The following is a 20,777-nucleotide window of genomic DNA, read 5'->3' as shown; positions in this document are numbered from 1 at the left end:
ATCATGATATTTGAATGAAACGTTATAGTATTATGTTTATTGTTATCATTATATTATATACTTATCCTATTGAAGTAGAAAAACATTTTTTAAATAATTCTATATCTGAAAATGTGGAAATAAATCTCGTAATATAATATATGAAAGTTTCATCACAACAAAAATATAGGTCGTCAATATAATTATACGAATTGAAGACTATAAATCCTCAATTATTCATCATCCCAAATTCTTCAAACACAATTTAATTATTTTAGTATTGACATCAAATTTAAACTCTCTATTAGTTATTTTTTTAAGATTTAGATTGGTAGATTAGTTTCATCGAGATCACCATGAAGTAAAAGAAAAGATAACTTTCATTTTAAAGTAAACAACACATGTCGATCGTTTAAATTGGTAGATATGCATGGGCCATCAAATTAATATTCACTTGAACCAACATTTATTTATATTCTTTAATTTTGACGAATTGAAAAACTATATATACTAACTTTATCATCCTAAAAGTCTTTCAACACAAAATAATAATTATCATCCAATCAAATGGGGAATGCAGTTGCAAAACCCCAACAAAACCCTCATCAAGATCCACAGAACCAACAACAAGAAGAAGAAGACGCAACGTTCACTTGCGAGATTTGCATTGAACCCGTCAGCCTCCCCAACATCAAATTCAACAACAACAATCTTTGCGCTCACCATTTTTGCACCGATTGTATCATCAAATACATAAAAGTGAAACTCGAGGAAAACGTGTCTGACATCAAATGTCCTGCCATGACTTGCCAACACTCTATCGAACCCTTATCATGCCGTCCCAAACTCACACGTCGAGTGTTTGAAAAATGGTGCGACGTGTTATGTGAATCGAGTGTGTTACGGGTTGATGGGGTTTACTGCCCAAATATCAAGTGCGGGGAGTTGATTTTGAATGAGTGCGGGGACACAAATTTGAAGAGATGTGTTTGTTCGTATTGTAAAAAGCCTTACTGTTTCCGTTGCATTGTTCCATGGCACGATAGTTCTACTTGTGTGGAGGTTGAAGATGAAAACGACGTCGCTTTTGAGCATGTTTCGAAACGGAATAAATGGCAAAGATGTCCGGTGTGTAGGCATTGCATTGAGCGCATCAGTGGTTGCAATGCAGTTAAATGCAGGTACGTAATTTGCTCTGCTTCAGTTCCTCCATGACACAAATACAGTTAACACACATCATTCCTCCATGTGTTTTAATGACTAGCTAGATTTAATTTGGTGCGTTTTAACACAAGGGATTATTAAGGTATTTATAATATTGTTTATGTTAATTAACTTAGAAAATATAATTAAATGTTGAATAACATTTTAAATAACATACTTATGATACGTATATGAATACATTTAAGAACTGGAAATTTAGTCCAAACAAATTTCATTGTGTTGTTATAAAAAAAATTAAAGTAATACGAGTAATACATGTCCAGTATTGAAATTTAGTAACAAACCCCCATGTCTCCGCTTTGCCATCAAAGAACTAAAGTCTACAAGCTTCTTTTGGATATCGAATAGATCGAGATCGAATATCATTGATTGGTAACATTGGTGTAATTTCAGGTTTCAAGCTGCTATAATCCGTCTTATATTGTATTTACTTGTATCTCTAGCATTTTGTTAGACCTTTCTAATATAAAATTGATTCGATCCTTGGTCATCTTTTTACTCCAATAATCTCAATCTCCCATCTCTCAATAAAAATTATCCATTAATAATATATTACACTATTAGTCCTTAATCTTTTAAAATATCTCAATTAACTCTTTACATCAATTACTTTTACATATATTATTTAAACCACTTGGCATCGTCTTTACCACCAAAAGTCGTCCACCACCACCAAACTGTCGCCGCCGCATAGCACGGGTACCGTGCTAATATATATATATATATATATAAGTAAAATACTAACACTTATAACATATTTTTAAGTTAATTATATCCAAAGCACAAACAACAGAATTTAAAAGAAAAACACTTTTCAATTAAATTCTTTAGAGATTGCATGTTCAGTTATTAATTCATTAAAAAAACAAATATTATAGTGGAGTTAATACCTAAAATGGTGTAGTTGAAAAAAATATTTACCAAAATGGTGTAGTTTAAAAAGTATTTACCAAAATGGTGTTTTAATAACAATATTTATTAAATTGGTGTTTTTATTAATTTTGTAGGATTTTGACTAAAAATTATATTGTATATGTTTTATCTAACTTTGTTAAACTATCAAAACTTAAAAGCTTAAATCAAACTAATATCTATCTATTAATTACCAAATACTAATTTTGTATGTTCCATTATTCCTAGCTTTTCATCTATATTTTTTTAACTTTTCATTGAGTCTTTCTATAACTCATGAATTCTCATAATATTATAAAGTCAATTCGATATATCTTGAATAAGTAATGTACCACATTCATATAAACACCAACAACAATAAGCCAAAAAAAAAAAAATGGAAATTATCAAGTTTTAGAGATATCATATGATCATTGGTTTCGACAAAACAAAAGCAAAAGAAACGCGTGATAACATAAAACAAAAAGAAAAGAAACATTGAATAAAGATATAGTATATGATAAGCAATGAAACTCACCAAGTAGTCAAAGCTTTACTCGTTGATGATTTTTAATTTTAAGATAAATAAATATGAAGTAGCAACATCAATGATATGATAGAGAAATAAAGTTTATTTGATACGTAAAAGAAATATGGTTTATGTATATAATCAATAATTTTAGTCAAAATACCACAAAAATTAATAAAAACACCATTTTAGTAAAATATTGTTACTAAAAACACCATTTTAGTAAATACATTTTAAACTACATCATTTTAACAAATATTTTTTTCAACTACAGCATTTTGGGTATTAACTCACTCTATTGTAGTGATCACATAGATTCACTTGCTTTGTCACTGGCTCGTAAAACGAATCAACTCGTATAATTAATTTACTCGCAAAGTGAATCACACACATGATTAAAAAATATTAGTAAGAAAAAAAACTTTATGAACCCTTTCTCATATAAAATTGATTTAATCGTTAAAACAAAGTCACTACAAATAAAATACATTTGGTGGCATACAAAAAATGCCATTAAAAATCAAAAAGTGCCATTAAAATTGGGATTGGGATGTAATGGCACACAAAAAAAAAAGTACCACCAAAGATTTTTCGTGATACTTTTTTTAAGTGTCACTGGAAGTTTTTATGACTATAGTGACACTTTTTTATGTCACGGTAACTAAAATTGCTATTATGGCAAATAATTTGTGCCATTAATAACTTGCGAATTTTTAGCCATTCAAATGCTATTAGAGGCTACCCAATGCCAAGGATTTGTCCCTCAATGACTAGTCCCAATTAGCGCCACATCAACAAAAAAACAATCCAATGACTAATCCCCTTAAAACATACCCAATGCACTCATCCTTCAAAGACTAGTATTGGACCCACTAATTTTTTTTTTGTCATCTTCTTTGTATATAGGATTATAAAAAAAAAAAAAAAAAACTTAAAAGACTCGTCGACTAGTGAAACGGACGAGTGCGAAGGACAAGTGGAGGACTAGTCTCACCCAATGGTGTGAACTCATCCCTCTAAACCAGACGAATGGTGTACTAGTCCCAATGGGTAGCCTCTAGTGGCACATAACTTCTGTCAATATAAAACAATTGTATCATCTTATTTTATATAATAAACACAATCAACAAATCAACAAACAAGCCACAATACATAGAAACTTCTGGATATATATATGAAAAAATAACATTACATGTTAAAAGCTCAAGTTCATTCCAGCAATAAAGCCTCAGACTTGCATGGAACTTAAGTTACAAAAAGATAGATTGGATCATCTAACAAAGAAAGCTTAAAGATCCTAACAAAAAACTCATCAAAGATACCACAATTCATTCTGGATGAGTTCACTGTACCAACAAATATTTTATATGTGGAAGTCTAAATTGCTAGATTTTTGTATGATGATATATTGTAGTAATATTATTATAAAATTTGATTTTGGGTATATCATGGGGAAGAGGCAACAACAACATCGTCAAGTACAATGCATAGTGAAGAAGTAGGAAGGTTTCACCATGATATAAAGGGAATGTTAAATGATCTTGTGCAACCTGAAATAGGTCAGAGTAGTGTAGAGAGAGATGGCTACAATTTGGATAGTGGCCAAGATGCACAAAATGGGAGGCATAGAGTAGAGACAGATGGTAATAGTTTTGATAATGGTCAAAAAGCACAAAATGGGGATGGTAATATTTCTGACAATGGTCAAGACTCAAGAGGCACTAAATAGTGGTAGTATGGTAGTATTTGATGGTTAAGGTACTTGTTATTAATATGTCTAAAATTTATGTTTAACAATAGTATTTGTTAGTTGATTAATGCCAACAAGTTAGCATATTAAGGGTTCATTTGTAGGAAAAGTTTGTGTTTTATCCTGTAGATATCAAACAGTTTTTATGTTAATGTGTATGCGCAACCCATACATGTCTATACTTAAGGGGGTGTTTGGCCTAGCTTTTTTGAAGAAACTTTTAGTTTTTTTTGCTTATCATGAGGGAACAAAGCCATTTCAAGTGTTTGTGTGGGTTCTTGAGCTTATGTTTTTTAACTTTAATAAGCTAGAAATCAAAGCTTTTTAGTTTTTCTTCCTATTTGTCTTTCTTTTTCCTTTCAAAAATCAAAAGCTAATCCAAACACTACATAAGAGCTTATAAACTTAAAGCAAAAAATCCAAAAGCCACTTATATTTTATAAATATAAGTCAAAAAATATAAGCTAGGCCAAACACCCCTAAGTTGTGTCATGTCTTATGCAGGACACCCCTTTTTGCGGTAAGAAGTTTAACATATACGTACTTAATTTGGTTGACTAAATTAAGAATTGAACCTATCTAAGTTCTTACTTTTAGTAAATATACGCTGCTTTCGGTTTGTGGCAATTTAGTTTAAATAGTTGCTATTACTTTTACAGGTATATATGTACGTGAATGGGTGAATTACTCTATTCACTAAAATTCGTTCTATAAATATTGATAATTATGTCCCGAAACGGGTCTTAACATAGTTTTTTTTTTGTTGTTTATTTATATGAACGTGTAGATGTGGAATCCAATTTTGCTACATATGCGGAAGTCGAGGTTGTGTGTGCAACTGTTGGTGGACTATACCTGTTGGTTGGCGTCTTTTGATTGTGTCATCCACGTTTCTTCTTTTTATTTTTACTCTTACTTATGTTTGTTACTTACGGGCTTACGCCCGCTACAAAAATAATGCTTTTTAGTGGAACACATCTTTAGTGTATATTTATCTTTATTCTCATTCTCAATATTAATTTTTGGATGTGAAAGCCCAAAATCTTGCAAGCTATATATTGTATCTTCAACGCTGATAATCTACACACATTTAAACTTGTATACATACCAAGTCAACGGTCAGATCTACCTTCTAAATCTTAATTATTGTTTTATGTAAACTATCATCACTCGTTAAACCAAATACAATCATAATTCTTTCAAAAATAATAATAAAGAGGTATTCGTAACAAAATATAAGTTTTTAAGTTTACAAACAATAAAAAATAACATTACAGAATCATAAAAATAACTTTAAAAAAATTCATTTTTTTGAAAATACCGAAAATACCGGAATGATAAATACCGGGAATACCGACCGGTAACGAATAGTGAAAATATTGAGAAAATACCGGAATATTTTCCGATATCGGTAAATTCCCAAATTATGCTTGTTTTTAAAAGGTTGGTAAATTATATGCTTGATTTATGTACATCTTCCAAGAATAGGTCTTCTAATTAAACATAATTATAAAACTCATTTTCAAAGTCTCTCCTCTTTCATGTTTTCATAAATGATATTGGTATTATGCTTCTTTTTAATAATTCAATAACATGTTTCAAGAATATGCATTTCAACTAAAATAACACTTTAATAATTAATAAAATGTTTTAAAGCATTTTGACGACAAGACAAACGCGGTCTTTAATCCCCAACCAGTATGCAACTCTAGATGACAATGAAAAAACCAAACTCCTAGATTATCAGCTCTAAACCGAATTTCAGACCAACCCCCTGTCGGTACACCAACCCCGTGTTCCTTTCTGGACGATCGACCAAGTTATACTTGGTTGGATCCTTAGCCGGGTCGACCCCTGTTAGCGTATTGTTTCAACCCGTGCCTAGAAAACCATATACAACAGACTTAAAAGCATCTAGCTATTGATTGCATAAGCTAAATGAAAAATCGTTGTACAAATCCTTATAAGTCTTGGGATAATTTACCAATGTATTGACATATATTATGCATGATTAATTTGAAACATTGATGATGATAAGACTATCAGAGTAGATAGACATTTTCATTGTCATCTAAACTCTTAATTATTTAAACTATTAATTCAACTATATTTATGTCAAGACTAAGCTGTAATTTACGTTGGATCAGACTATCAGAGTAGATAAAGATAGGGAAACATCAAACATGAAAGAGGAGAGAATAAAAAATTGAGTTTTATGATTATGTTTAATTAGAAAGCATATTTTTGGAAGATGTACATAAAACAAGCATAGTATTTACCAACCTTTTAAAAACAAGTACATATTGGGAATTTACTCCAACGAATCACAAGTTACATCCCATAATTTCAAGTTACAAATTGATCAAAAACCGACTCAAACGTAGTTTTCTTAACCTAAAATCACACCAAACTGTCAGTGTGTCACTGTATCAAATTAAATTACTCGTAGAAAGTGAGGGACAGTTTGATTCACAAAAAAGAATTGGAATCAACAAAAGAAATTGAAATTGAAATTTGAAGGAATTAGAATTGGATATTAACAATTTTGTAATCTTGTTTGGTTTGTAAAATTATCATTGGAATTGGATTGTTTATTAAAATTAAAAGACAGTAATACCCTCCAATAAATAAAATCAATTAATCATTAAAACAAATGTATATTACATATATAATACAGTAATCGATATTTATCTTCCATTTTTTTTCCTACATTTCTTCATTACTGTCATGAATATGAGTTCTCAATTTTATGTTTCAGAAATTATATATGTATAAATATTATTTATATTTGTATTTATATATGAATATATACACACTTATATTATAATTAAAACCACCCATATTGAACCATGACTGTCGCTCCATCTTTCTTTCGACCTTTATAATTTCCATCACAACCAACTACCAAATCAAATCCATATTATACGTATGATTCATTGATTTGTAGTTCGGATGAAAATAAATACGTTTCCAACTTTTACCAATTGATATTATCTATATCTATACTTCTATACTACCTATTAAAGAAAATCTCACCCTGTTAAAAGTTTACATGATGCGAAAGGTCTAAAATAACCTTCTATCTTAACATCGATCGTCTCACAAACGCTTCCTTCTGCGCACACATTCAACCCTTCTCCAATCAATCTTTCTCTGATGAACTTTCTGTGATCTACCCTAAACTGCGGTCGTCCATCGACGCCGCCGACATCAACCCAACACCCACACCATTTATCGCCACGACCGGGTAATAACATTTAATCTTGTTTTCAGATATGGGGGTCTCGTCAAATCAGTTTGGCATTTCTTTACTTAAAGGTTCGAATTAACTGAATTAAATTAGGTAGCTTTCTTATAATAATAATGTTGATGATGATATAAAATAGAGTTTTGTGTTAATTTGATTAATATTTGCTTTAGTTTTTCTGGGTTTGTGTTTGTTGGATTTTTCTTTTAATTATGTGTAATTGTTTTGTGTGTATGTGGTTATAGGCTTCAACAAAATGGTAAAGATTAAACATTTATTCAAAGGATAAACTGTTTATGCTGATTATGTTATCAAGAAGGATGGATATTACGCGTGCTTTGATTCTCGCCCTCTTTTCGCAAAAAAAGGGTATCGTTGATGATTTCTTTGGTGTATGTACATTGTGTAGATATTTAGTTACCGGGTTTTAGTAGATCATGGGGGTATCTGAGGTTATGTATTCGAGTTGTGGATGGTTGCTTATGAAGTTGACTTTATAGGTCAAAGTAGTTATTTTTAGCTTTATCATTGTTGTAGTGACAGTAGCCAACCACCACCACTACCACAGCTAACCACCATTGTTGCCGCTGCTTACCCTGCATCGTGGTTGCCCTCAACCACCACATATCAATACAGTTTACTAGAATTATTTATTTTTTTCTAAAATATGATTGTATACATAAATTGTAATTTATATTTTTAATTTTATATTTTAAGGTTTTTATTAATTTTTGGGATATTGGATTTTGTGTATGAATACCGATAGACAAATACATTGATATGTTTAAGTTTAATACGGCTCATGTTTAAGGTTAATATGGCTCGTGTTGATAACGTGCTATAAAGTTGTAAAAAATTTTGATCTATAAAAATATAGACAATGGAGAGTTGTACAGTACTAGGGGTGTTGATGGGTCGGGTTATTTGGGTCGGGTTATTCGGGTTTTGAAAAATTATAAATCAACCCGTAACCCAAACCAAATAAGCTTTGGGTTATATGGGTTTGGGTTGTTCGGGTTTTTTTGGGTCGGGTTTTGGGTGACCCATATAAACGTGATTGATGAATTTACGTGTAAATTAAAAAGATTTGTTAGTTATGCAACATTGCAACAATGTAAATTCAATTTCAAAAACTTAAATAATATTGATATTTATTTAGATTAACAAACTTTTATATTCAAAACGGTTGAAACACATATAATTTTGCGTTTTTTGAATTCTTGAATGAAAAGATAGTTGTTTTATCGTTAATATGCAAGGATATATACTTTAAACAAATTTGATGTGTTATATATTAGTATATATAAAAGAAACAAACATCTTATTCGGGTTATTTGGGTTGACCCAAATTATTGAATTTTTTACCCGTAACCCAAACCGATTAAGCTTTGGGTTATTCGGGTTAACCCAAATGACGACCCGTAAACCAAATAACCCAACCCATTTCACCCAAACCCATTCGGGTTGGATCGGGTTATTTGGGTTTGGTTATTTTCGACACCCCTAATGTACACACTACAACAAATATATCATTTCCTCACACTTGTTTTTTCATATTTTTAAAAAGTGTGAAAAGTTTTGTTAATTTAATCGCATTTAAAAGTGTGTAGAAATAGTTCACATTTCAAAGTGTGAATAAATTTAAAAAATCACAATATTTACACACTTATACATGTGGAAAAGTAAATTCACACTTTCAAGTGTGTAAAAATATATCAATTGTTCACACTTAAGAGTATACAAGTCAATTTGTAACACTTATTTTCTTCACACATGGAGGGCGTGAAGAAATCATGTGTTACAATTTGACTTTCACATTTCTAATTGTAAATATCTTTTACTATTGTTCACAGTTTTAAGTGTTAACATTTTGTTTACACACTTATAAGTGTGAAAAAATTACTCCCTCCGTCCCAATTTAAATGTCACGTTGACTAACTTTGACTGTAAATAACTTTGTTTGTACTATATAGTAGTTGATAAAACTTATATGAACGAAAACTACATTAAAAACTCAATCTATTCATATATTTTATATCAAGTGTTACATGACACAAACAAAGTTATTTACGGTCAAAGTTAGTCAACGTGACATTTAAATTGGGACGGAGGGAGTATAACTTTTAAAATTTATTCACACTTTCAAATGTAACATTTTTCTACACATTTTTATATTTGATTAAATTTATAAATTTTTTCACATTTTTTATAACCAAATGTGAATAAATGATTGTAGTGACATATTATTGATCACATCAACATAAAGGATTGGTGTTAGGATCATAAGGTGGGAGGCCGTGGGGTGCCTCCTCAGCGGAGGGGTTGGGTGCCCAGTGTTTATGGCCTCATCCCTCGAGGGGGGATGATGAAATCCGGTATAGGATCGTCGTTGGTCCTTCTTTCACTAATGATCTAATGATCATGTAACAACCGTCTTAGAAATGTTCTAAATAAGTTCCTTGAAACGTGCTTTCGTTATTAGAACGGCTAAACAGTTCAATTTATTTAAGTTCTTGACGTACTCTAGACTTAAATTACGTACTTATATGAGGGTCAATTTGATCTAAAATCCTGATTTATTAAACGAGTTCATGATTAAGTACAATGAAATATAAAGCTCGGTTCGTAAATGTTAGTGTTCGTAAAAGTTCTAGTTCAAAAAGTTCGCAAATGGTCCTTGCATTTATTGAGTTCATTTAATATGGGAAATGTATATATAGAATAAGATGGAAACCCTTGAGAAAGAAACCTCTATTCACTCATCTTCTTCATCTTTCTTCTTTCTCTCACTAAAACACATAGTGCAGCTACCTTTCACACACACAAAATTCATCTTTTGATTTTGGATTGTTAAACCAAAATCATTTGTACTTTTAGCATCCTTGTGGTAATCAAAACATATTTCTGGAATCAAATCTCAGGTAACAACAACAAATTATGAGTTTTTGATCAAAATAAAAGTGTACTTTTTCAAGTTTATGTTCTTGATGATTTGGTCCGATTTTTAATGAAAACCGTGTTAATGGCTAATGGGTTTGTGTCTAAATGTGCTTAGTAACATTTTTGTGAACAAATTTGGGTCGTAACATGCTTTAATCTACAAAACCCATTTTTTGAAAATGAAGGAAAGTTGTTCTTGATGTGCCACACGTTATTCATGTTATAGATGGTCTTGAAATCGTTAAAAGTGTTATTGGTTAGTGGTAGTATGCATATATGTACTAGTTCTATGTTCTAACACGTCCTAAAATCGATCTAGATCATCGAAATATGTTTTGTTCTTGTTCAGCTTGTCCTGGTTGATGGGACGGTCTTGGAATGGGACGATCATGGTCCCCAAGATTGTCCTAGGGAACTTATTTGGTTCATGGTTCTTGCTCGTTCGATCTTGTGTGGTGTTGTGATGTTGATGGTACGTTCAATGGGTAACTGATCCTTTGGATTGGTTTAGCTCAAACACTTGATGTGCGAAATCTAGCTTTAAATTTATAACACGATTTACCGAATAATACTGATAACTACACACTCACAAGCAGTGTACCTGATCGTATGCAGTATAATGAAAAACTGGTAAGCCGAGATCGTTCGCAAGGACTTAAACAAGAATTTGTAAAAACGTTTAATGATTCAAGTAAAATGGGGGGTTTTGTGGCCGAATTGCCACGATACAAGTAGTTAGTTGAAAATTAGTAATCCCAAAGGATTAATCGAAAAAGAGATTGTAGTTTAAAACAAGAATTTAAAAGTCACCCATCTTGATTTCGCTCAACATAATGTTAGGATTGCACATTTGATGAAGTTCAAATTCAATTTAGTGATTTAATGACCGAGACTCAAATTAATCGTTAACCCCGTACCCGTCAAGTTAACTACTTATTCGACTCTCTTGTATAAACTAGTTTCGTTATTAAGACCGGTACCCCGAGACGCCTTTTTATAACTTCCCTAGTTAAACAATTGTTTTGGTCATTTCAGATAACAATTTTGCCTATCGATTGTACCCAACCGTCAACCCGTTAATTCTTATCAAATATTGACTACCCTCTACCGTACCCGTCATAGAACCAAATGCTTCTAGCTAAGCAATCAAAATAACTTTTACCCAAATCCTAGTCGTCACTAAAAAATGAACTCAAATTATCCGCAATCAATAATTGAATAACAAATAATTAATAGATTAAGTTCATGACAAAATGTTAAATCAAATCACTTGAATTAATAAATATTGTGCAATCCCTACATAATGTCTCACTCCATCAAGATGGATGAAAAGGTGATTAGCCACTCATATTGAAATACAAATAACAAATCAGAATGAAGGAATTCATCGTTACCGAGTACAAAGAATTGAACGGAAATAACGAGAATAATCCAATCGTAATATCGATCTTCAAAGATGAGAAATCTGATCAAAAGTCTCCTCAAAGGGTCTACAAAACGGCTGGAAAATGTAACATAGGGTTTTGGAATGAAAAACAAGCTATTTATATGTTTCCCAAAAATCATGTGCAGAATCGAACTTAAGCTGCTGCGCAGCTCCCTTTGACCGCAGTTGACTTCTTGACTTTTATTGACTTTGCTGGAAACCCACTGGACGAGCTGCTGCGCAGCTTACTACGCTGCTGCGCAGCTTCGGCCCCCTGTTTTACAGCTGCTGCGCAGCTTGGATCTTCTGTTTTATAGCTGCTGCGCAGCTTATCTTGATTCCAGGTTTGACTTTCGTTGACTTTCACCAAACTTCATCCAAACGACCCGGAAATCATCCGTAAGCACTTATTTCACTCCAAGAATGTCGTTTTCTTCCGAAATACGCTCAAGTATCTGCTACTAACCTGAAACACTAACAAATACCATAAACGCAACAAATGTATACAAAACGACTCATTAAACATGCTAACTTAACTATATAAACCGTGGGAAATGGGTATAAAATACGACATATCAACACTTGCTCAATTCAAACGATCATATGCCTTGTTCTTGTCCATTGGATCATTAGAACGATCCTGATCAAAGTCCACTAGGACGATCTTGATGCTTGTCTCCTTAAGACGATCTTGAGCCATCCACTTGAAACGATCTTGATTCATTTAACTTAAAACGATATTGGATTTGATCTTGTGAAACGATCTTGTACTTAGAACTACTAGGACGACCTTGTACTTGAAGTAACTGGAACGATCTTGCCTCTGTCCAGTGGGACGATCTTGGATTCCCAAAGCCCTAGGACGATCCTGAGCTCACCCAGAGGTACGATCTTGAAACCCTAACCCTAAAATGACTTTGTGCAATTCACAAAACAACATGTACTTGTTCTATAACACACCATACTTGGTCATTGATCATCAAACCAGTTCATAACATCATTATCACTCGATTCAATCACACCAAAGGCTACTTCCTAACATCAAAGCTAGTTAATTAATCGATGAAAAACAACGAATAGTGTTGAAACCCTAATTGAGTTCTTAAAGCTAAAATTTATTAATAAAGATAAGAAACAACTAATTTACATTTCAAAGTATATATGTGTGAGTTCATAAACGTCCAAATCGAGTCCAGTTCGAGTACTTAAAAGTTCAATCAAACTCTTTTCGAGTCAAAACATTTAAAGATCTTCATAGGACCAAATCATCAGTTCATCAAGGACATTTCAATGATTAAATAATCACATGAATTAATACGTGTGTTCATTTATGATCAATGATCTATATCTAGGTTTTCTTCAAGGTATACTTGGAATTCGATAGATATAACTTATCTATCTCGGTGATTGTTCTCTGTGCTTATAACCCGTGCTTGTACCAGATCACAGTGAGTTTCGTAGCCCCTTTTTATTTATATATGTTTTGGGGTGAAAGGATACTCGTGCCTTTGTGTCTATCATCATTTATGGCTATTTGACTGTACTGTATGATGTGCACTATGATACTTGATACTTGATGCTTGATGCTTGATATTTATGTTGGAGTTTGAGATGCTTGATACTTGATACTTATGGTGGAGTTGGAGGCACCAGATGAGATACTTGATACTTGATACTTGCACCGTTAGGCCTGGTATACCGTAAGTGCTGGTTGCATAGAGATACTTGATTCTTGCTATCATAAGTAAGTTGATAGCCATATTGCTGTGTGGATCTTGATGACATTTCGACCTGGCACTATACTCGATACTTGTTTACAAAACCTACGAACTCACCAACCTTTGTGTTGACACTTTTGAATATTTCCTTTCAGGTGAACATGTGAATCGCATTAGAGGAGGTTAAGGAGCTTAGCATGATGTCCTGTAGCAGACCAGGCTAGGATTTTGGTGTTGCATGTGTTCTTATGTGTTTGACGGCGCTATGCCTGACTTCTTCCCCTGCGTGGGAGCTTATCTCGTACTTTATTTGATTGCATCTTAAACTTGGGTTTGTAAGCTATGTTTACTTGTTTGAACTATGTGTTTGTTTATCTCTGTTTAATCTATATGCATACATTTAGTTATTCCTATGTAACATCCATGTACGCGTGTACTTTATCTTGCATACCGAGTTTTCCGCCTTAGTCGGGGTGTGACACTCACCATTGTGTTTTATATAGTTAGTCTCCGTGAAATAAAGCTTTTAATAAGATACAAATACATTTAGTTACCATTACAAAGATATGGATATCCATTACAAATTTATTTAAAGATGTAATTTGTTCACGAGTATTTATTTATGTTGTCTACAACAAAAACTAGGTAAGTAGATAGATAGAAAAGAAATGAACAACAGCTAGCACGTGATGCCATCATGCCGGCCCACTTTTCTTTCCTCAATATCTCTAGTCTAATCTGTTTCAGATGTTGCGCGTAATTAAATGCAACAAACAGTAGAAACAAGTATTTAACTAGTAATAAGCCTCGCGCGCGGTAGTTTTTTGTATTTATAAAAACAGTTATCTTGGCATATATAACGCACACCTTGATACTTGATAGTATTTTGAAGGTGCGAGTAAAATACGATGTTATGGTTATCTATTAGGAGTATATGAGAAGTTTACAATACATAACATTACAAAATTACAAATACATTTTTGCTAGATAGATAATAGTCGCAAAGAACCAGTAATGCAAGTAAGCTTCAAATAAAAATCATGCATGTAGTTTTAATCTTAAAGTTCCACACGTATTAAAGAATAATATATACTCCGTATATATATATATATAATAACTTTTAGTTATTAGTAGTATCAACAATGAGAAACTACAAATCTAGAACAAAGCCTTAAGAAAAAGGTCATTAATTAACAAAAAATGAATTTCAGTTTGTTTGGAATATAAACTTTGATTAAATAATGGAAAAAATGAAATAATAGTATAAAAAAAATGTTCAAAAGGAAAACAAAGAATGTACATTGGTATTGGGTAGTGATGGAGACTTGTAAAACATGCAATAAAAAGTGTACAACGGAAAAAGCAAATCAACTTGTACCATATACATAAATGTTGGTAAATAACATATTGGTTTTTAAAAGATATATAACATAATTAATCCTATATCATTGTTTGACTTTCTAATTACTACACTTTTTAAATTTCAATTACATATAGTATAATGTTTCATCTCTATATCGGGATGTAAGTATAGATCCAACTATCCAAGTGTGCCCGTTATATATACAGCTTCCATGGAGTTCAATACGTGGTGGTGTAAAAGGTAAGTCGATCAAAGACCGAATGTTTTACATACAACGCTAGCTCTTCGATCACATACGCACAAAACATAGCCACGTACGTAGGTGTTGGCACCTCACGGCGTTGAGGATATGGTGAAACCCGGCGTTCTTAACACCGGATGCACAAACTTGAACGAACAAAATACCTGATTTACAAACCTCTTAAATCTCTACGTTTGATGCAAAGTTTTCATTTTAATTAGATCATAATTAACTTAAATGTACGCATCACTAACAAAACAACTTTAATTCCTTAAACTAATACAACCATAGGTCCCAAATACAGTAATCCAACAAATTAACAATATCCGACACATTCACACTTTTTAAAATGACAGAGTAACCATGAAAAAGAGCTCTTAACGACGTACAGCTAGTTTTAAAATAAAAGTATTATGAAATTTTTGTTTTAAAACTTTTTAAAATCGATCCATCCATCTTGATTAGTTCCCTATTGTTTTTATTTCCATCTTGATTAACTGATTGTATATCATGTGTCTCTAAAATATCAAATGTTAACCATCACATAAACAGAAATTAAAAATACACAATAACTATAAAAATGAAAAATTCAAGTACATCAATACACAAACATATACAGTATTTACCCATTACATATTTTATAAGCAAGAATACCATCTAATGACACACACACACATACATGTGACATATTTTACAACAAAGAACACAATATATGTAATACATCAACAACAGAACCATTTAATCGATCCATCCATCATGAAACAAATTAAGTACTTCTGCTACTGGCTATGTAGCCTCCTGTTGTTGTGGTTGTGTGCCCGCTCCATCAGCTTGTTGCCTAGATTTGAGTAAGATGGAAACTAAAGAAAAGAAGAGGCCAAGCCCACAGAAGACAGCAAATGCAATGAACGCATACTGGTAGCACTCGCTGCCATGACATTTTGGGTGAACATCTATAGCCCTTTTGGCTATGAACAACGAGGCGACATAACGATAAACGGGGATACAATCTTGATATTGGTATAGTTTGCTCGAAGCTCTTTCAAACCAAAGCCATAAAAGATAACGGTTGGCAGCACTCCAGATACAAACAAAATAAATTAAATTGGATTTTCTTGGACTAAAGAAATAAGAAATTAACGTTTTGGATTCCCTTTGGAATGAATAAAGATGTAGATAAATAGATGAATGTTTCTTTTTTTTTTTTTTATGTTAGAAATATATAAAACGTATATCCATATATTACTTAAGAAAGTTCTTACTATTTAAAGTCGTCTTCGCGAACGTAATCTCGAATCTCTCTAGACTTACATTTATTTAAAGTTCTTAAATGGAAGTCTCTTACTATATATATATATATATATATATCCATTTATTTAAATTTACTCCCAATTAGAAAACCTATAAAAAAAAAGGTTTTGTTAAACTAAGTTTTAAGTGCTTTCGTTAAGCTGCATTAACAGTTGTATATTTACCAAAAAATTTAAGGGTGTTCTTTTGACATGGAAAGATAAAATGCTTAACGACACGTTAAGTAAAACTCTATGAGCTTCATTTAACATTTTTCTAAAAGATATTTAAACATAAAAATGTCCTAATTAATAAATAAAACAATCACTAAGTTTATTACAATATATACGAGTAATTATGAACCTTTAAAGTAAGGTTTAGACTATTTCCCTATACATTTCAAGATATGATGCGCAATTAACGTGAAGTTGCTCTCACGACAAACTGTAATTAGATTTGGTGCTATAATTTAAGTTTTGAGGGTGACCGTACATCGGGTGGAAACTTATTTAAAAGTTAAATTTCACAATATTCCGTCAAAACTCACATTAATAAAACATATACTCATACAATATTATTCATGCTACATTGAATTTAAATCAATATCTTTCAAATTAATCATACAATTTATCGTTCTATCCTTATATCTTGAAACCCAATGACTTAATATTAAGAATATTCTTTCCAATATTGATCGGAATCTTTAAAAACTTATAATCGTTCCTTTCATGAGCTGACAAAACACCATAACTGTACATTTGAAAATTTCTTTAGGTCGCTTACAAGACTCGTATAATCGTGTAACTCGACAAGGTCTTTGGAGATAATAATATTGGACTCACCTTGAACCAAACACTCATGGCCGGCTAAAAGGGTGGATGAAGTGTTCGACTGGCCGAGACCCGATTTTTCAGGGGGTCCGATTTATTATTTTTTAGAGAAATTATCACAAATCGTCCATGTGGTTTGCTCGATTCGCATTTTCGTCCCCGAACTTTTTTTTTTTTTATCATTAGGTGTCCCTATACTTTTCATTTTCATTGCTAGTCATCCCTGCCATTGACAACCATTAGTTTTCATCCGTTAAACCCCTCATGTGCAATGCACATGAGGGCATTTTCATCCAGTTTGTAACCATAGGGGCTATTTGTAATAAAACATCTTTGAGGGACTATTTGTAATAAAAGACAAAAACTCATCATCTTCCACCCTCTCTCACTCCACCACCAGCCAAACTTACACTACAACAAAAATATCAATTGCTCACATTTATTTCTTCGCATTTCTAAAAGTGTGAAAAAATATGTTAATTTATTCACATTTAAAATTGTATAAAAAATATTCACACTTTAAAGTGTCAAAAAATTTAAAAAAATAATACTTTTTTCACAACTATAAATGTATAAACAAAATGTTCACACTTAAAAGTGTGAAAAAATGTCAAACATTTTCACAATTAAAAGTGTGAGAGCTAATTTGTCACACTCAAATTCCTCGCAGTTCCTCTTGTGTGAGAAATTTTGGTGTCATAAATTACTTCCACACTTTAAAGTGTGAACAATTATATATTTTTACACACTTGAAAATGTGAACTTTTTATTTCTACATATATAATTGTGAAAAATTTTTGATTCTTTAACTTTTTCACACTTTTAAATGTGAGTTCTTTTCACACATTTATAAGCGTGAACAAATTATCAGTTTTTTTAAACATTTTTTAAAAATGCGAAGAAATGAGTGTTAATAAATAACATATTTGTTGTAGTGTTCTGGCCACCCTCACAGCCTCCTGCTACCGCTCTTTTTCACCATAAAAAAATCTGGCCATCATCACCAACAAACCCATTTCGTCTCTCTCTCTAAAAACCCTAATCTTTTCTTTTTTATTCTATTTCTCTCTCTCGCAGCCACGCACCACCAGAATACCACCACCTCACGATGGTCTAAACAGAAGAAGAGACGTTCAAACTTCAACACATGTCATTATAGATCTGGCCATGTTCGATTATTATGTTTTTCTTTTCGGTTTCGGTTCGAAACCGCCATAGACCACCATTTTTCACCACCTTTTATCACTACCGCGAACCATCATTGTTTTGTCAATGTTTTCGGGACTGAAATGGTCGACTTTTGTCAATGTTTTGGTAACCATAGTGTGGTGATGGTTCTCGGTTTCCGGCGAACTTTTCCGGCAGTGCCAGGTGGTGGACGGCCGGTCAGGAGTGGTAATCGGAGTTGTATCGGAGAATGAATCCAAAGTTTTTTTTTTAATCCAATGTTTTTATTACAAATAGTCCTTGTGATTACGAACGTGACGATTATACCCTTATGTGCATTGCACATGAGGGGATTAACGGGGCAAAACTAACGGTTGTTAGTGCTAGGGACGGTTGACAATGAAAATGAAAAGTACAGGGACATTTAGTGACAAAAAAAGTTCAGGGACAAAAATACGAATCAAGCAAACCACAGGAACAATTTGTGATAATTTCTCTATTTTTTTATTGTTATACATGTTAAAAGTTATATATTTGTATATGTAATTAACAAAGCCATTAATAATTTTAACACTCATTTACAAATTAAACAATATAGTTTAACCCACATAAAAAAAACTATTTACATATCTTTTGCGGATAAAGTTAAAAAAGGGTTATTCAGAGCGTCAACTTGGAACTGCTAGTCAAGCCGTTGTGACCTATCACTTCACTATTTATCACTTTTCTTTTTACAAGACAAAAAATCACTTTTCTCTTTATTGTAATCAATTAATATATATATGTATATAAAATCATTAAATAATATATATGATATTATCATTAATTAAAAAAATAATAGCATAACACTTTTCGTTTTTCAAATTTTTTTTTATTATTGTTTACATTTTGTAATTTTTATACAAATTTAGTTTTTGATTTTAAATTTTAGAACTTAGATTTGATCTGAAGCTACTAATTGCTTTTATAATTTAATCTTTGAGTGTTAGTTTATTTGCTATAATTTGTTACGTCTATCATATGAATTTTTCTTTTTACTAATGTGATACCAAACTTTAGCAATCCCGTATGACCCATGATTAATCATTTACTTGTTTCAAGCTCCTCATTATGTAGACCTCGTACTAAAAACCTCCCTGAAGCTACATTATCGAGCTTGGAGATAAATAAAGCATCGTGGGTAACTGATTTATCACAACGCACCACATGTAGATATTACACATTTTGAGGACCCATTTAAACCAATCGAAAAACCATATGTTGCTGAAATGCTATTTGTCTTATATTCTTATATGCATGTGTCGTTTTATGAAATTTATACATGTCTTTACTACTCCGTAGATTATTAACACACAAAACATATTTAAGCAACATTTAGGTGATAGCTAGGGATACTATAGATATATTTTTGATGATGTTATGAAATAAATAATATGACTATATGAGTGTCCTAATCAAAAATTGAGTGATAAAATAGTAATTGATGAAAAGGATAAAGTAGGTACATATAGTCATAGACAAAAAAAAAAAAAAAAAAAAAAAAAGAGTACATGTCAATAGACAATTTCCAAATATAGTTTTTTTTGTTTTTTTTTTTTTTAAAAGTACGTTATAATGGACTAAATGAGTAACCATGCAATGAAGGCCTAATTAAGTGCACGATTCATGTAAGTTTTATGGTTGATTTGGAGTTAACAGCAATATGCCAGCCTCGATGAATATAAGAATAAAATACCGCTATATTGCAAAAAGGGTTTGATTAAATTCTTGTTTGCTCGTCATATTTATATTGTTGTAAAGATCTTCAACATACCAAAGATTGGTTGCTTCTCATGTATTCTTATGCTTATTTTTATTTTCATCAAAAATAAATTTCTCTTGAATAGTGAAACAAAAAACTAGCATTTGACCGTTAATTATGCTCAAAGAATATTAAAAAACAGTCGGGTCAACTAAGATCATTTCTCAAGTCATTATCCAATGGTCATATATATATAGATACAATGTCAAATATATATATTCCATGGCTAGAAAAAGTTGAAAACAAAAAACACACATAGCAAAAATTGCGTAAACAAAGAAACAAAAGAGATCTTTGGTTGTTCATTAAGCGATTTATGGCTAATAATGGTGATAATTACTTCATCTTCGGAGATTTTAATTTTGTTAGATGCTCGGAGGA

The 20,777-nt window shown here is 31.8% G+C and overlaps 1 protein-coding gene across 1 annotated transcript; it reads left to right on the top strand.

Moving 5' to 3' along the window:
* The first annotated feature begins 546 nt into the window (after nt 1–546).
* Nucleotides 547–5,341, top strand: LOC122602969 (probable E3 ubiquitin-protein ligase RNF217). The gene is made up of 2 exons (XM_043775586.1): nt 547–1,160; nt 5,161–5,341. Exons 1-2 carry the CDS (start codon nt 547–549, stop codon nt 5,339–5,341), a joined length of 795 nt encoding a protein of 264 aa, XP_043631521.1.
* The last annotated feature ends 15,436 nt before the right edge of the window (nt 5,342–20,777 follow it).

This window comes from Erigeron canadensis, chromosome 6, assembly GCF_010389155.1.
Source record: "Erigeron canadensis isolate Cc75 chromosome 6, C_canadensis_v1, whole genome shotgun sequence".
In the NCBI taxonomy this organism is placed as follows: domain Eukaryota; kingdom Viridiplantae; phylum Streptophyta; class Magnoliopsida; order Asterales; family Asteraceae; genus Erigeron; species Erigeron canadensis.
This window is presented reverse-complemented; position numbering and strand designations above follow the sequence as displayed.